This window comes from Corylus avellana, chromosome 1, assembly GCF_965113065.1.
Source record: "Corylus avellana chromosome 1, dhCorAvel1.hap1.2, whole genome shotgun sequence".
Classification (NCBI taxonomy): Eukaryota; Viridiplantae; Streptophyta; class Magnoliopsida; order Fagales; family Betulaceae; genus Corylus; species Corylus avellana.
The window spans coordinates 13,696,106-13,697,724 of record NC_142490.1 but is presented as its reverse complement, the minus strand read 5'-3'; the positions used below and the strand labels follow the sequence as shown (position 1 = coordinate 13,697,724).

General features: G+C 43.4%; 1 protein-coding gene across 1 annotated transcript; it reads right to left on the bottom strand.

Moving 5' to 3' along the window:
• Nucleotides 1-775: 775 nt before the first annotated feature.
• LOC132169142 (putative invertase inhibitor) lies at nucleotides 776-1,401 on the bottom strand. The gene has a single exon (XM_059580226.2). The coding sequence runs from the start codon at nucleotides 1,399-1,401 to the stop codon at nucleotides 859-861; it is 543 nt and encodes a 180-aa protein (XP_059436209.2). The 3' UTR covers nucleotides 776-858.
• Between the last annotated feature and the right edge of the window lie 218 nt (nucleotides 1,402-1,619).

Here is a 1,619-nt window from a genome sequence, read left to right as displayed (position 1 = left end):
CTGATCCGCCCCCAAGGACCATGAGGGTGGCCAAAGCCACCCCCAACCGGCCTTTGAGGGTGGCCAAAGCCACCCCTATGGCCCTTGGGGGTGGTTTGGCCACCCCCATCAGCCAAACCCAAAATAAAAAAAATAAAAGAAAATTTGGGTTTGGCCCCTAGAGGTGGCTGATCCACCCCCAAGCGCAATGGGGGTGGCTTCTGCCACCCCCAACCGGCTTCTAGGGGTGGCCGAAGCCACTCCCATGGCAAAAATGAGGTGGATATGGGGTGTTTGGGCAACCTAAAACTAATTTATTTTTTAATTATTTTCTTCTTAAATTTTAAATATTATTTTATTATTAGTGTGAGAACACTAGCCTTTGGATGAAATTGAAGGGTCAGGATCTAAAATTTTAGAATCTAGAATTCCCCTAGGAATTCCAAGGAATGCAGATCCTAAAAAATGAGAGAGTTTTTATGAAGTATGCGTGTTATCTCGAATAAGTTTCGTGTAATTCGTTCGTCCACCCGTTTGTACACGTAATTAAACCCTTTAAATGTTTTATCATATTTATTGTTAAAATTATTAGTCATCTAAAACCAATTTGTAGATTCTTTTATAGAATTCTCATATTCCATCAAGACATTGAGCCTTGTTAGATTTATGCAAAAATATTTCTCAATTCAACCCATGGCATATGTAAATCGATATTGAGAAAAACACACAATTAGGATGTCTCATCAGAAAATCAAGAGTATATTAGGAAATTATCTCAGCATTGTAGTCCCATGTCAAACAAAATAGAAAAGAAAATTGAGCCACAAAGGCAAACTATTATAATGTGAAAAAAAAAAAAAAAAAATTAAAAATAAAGTATCAGTTTTCGGCGACGGCGACGGCCTTGGCTATTGCCAAGGCATTCTCGCATAACATGCGAAACATAACATTTTTCTTAGACATCCCGGTTTTGAATCCCTTGATGGATTTCTCGCATGAATCAGAATCAGCAATGGCTACATTCACCCAAGTATTCAAATCATCGTGGGCACCCGCCAGCAAGGCGGCAAGCGAGTCATCGAGCTGCTCAGCCGCGTCCACGTAATTGTCCATGCAGTCCGACAGGCCCTGCTGAACCGCAGGCGCCAAACTCGCGTCGTTGACCGACACCTTTATGTGTTCGGTTATGTCGGAGGCATTCTGCGAGGCCACCCTCAGCGCCACCAAGGCCAGGCCGGTCTGGTTGGCTCCCTGGCTAATGGGATCGGCCGCAAGGGTGTCGACGCAGAGATCCTTGTGAGCCGTGTGGGCGCAGACTTGAGTAACGAGTTTGGTCACATTGGTTGGGCGCGCGACGATTAGCTGAGGCAAAACGGCGACGCACAGCGTGCAGAGAAAGACGAAGGTCGTAAATGGCTTCATTCTTTCTTAATTAATTTCTTTGTTGAAGGGGAAGAGTAAATGTAGATTATGATGGCTTAATATGTGAAATGGTTGGTGGTTATTTTGCTTTGAACGGGGGGAGATGCGGTTAGCCTCTCAAAGGAGTGGCTTATAATCACTAATTAAACACGTTAATTTGTTCATTACCATAAGTTATAATTAGTAAACTCTGGCATGGTAGGTTCAGGCTCCTCTCT

What these genes read in the sequence shown, in the direction of transcription:
- LOC132169142 (XM_059580226.2), bottom strand. Translation starts at nt 1,401, where the DNA reads ATGAAGCCATTTACGACCTTCGTCTTTCTCTGCACGCTGTGCGTCGCC.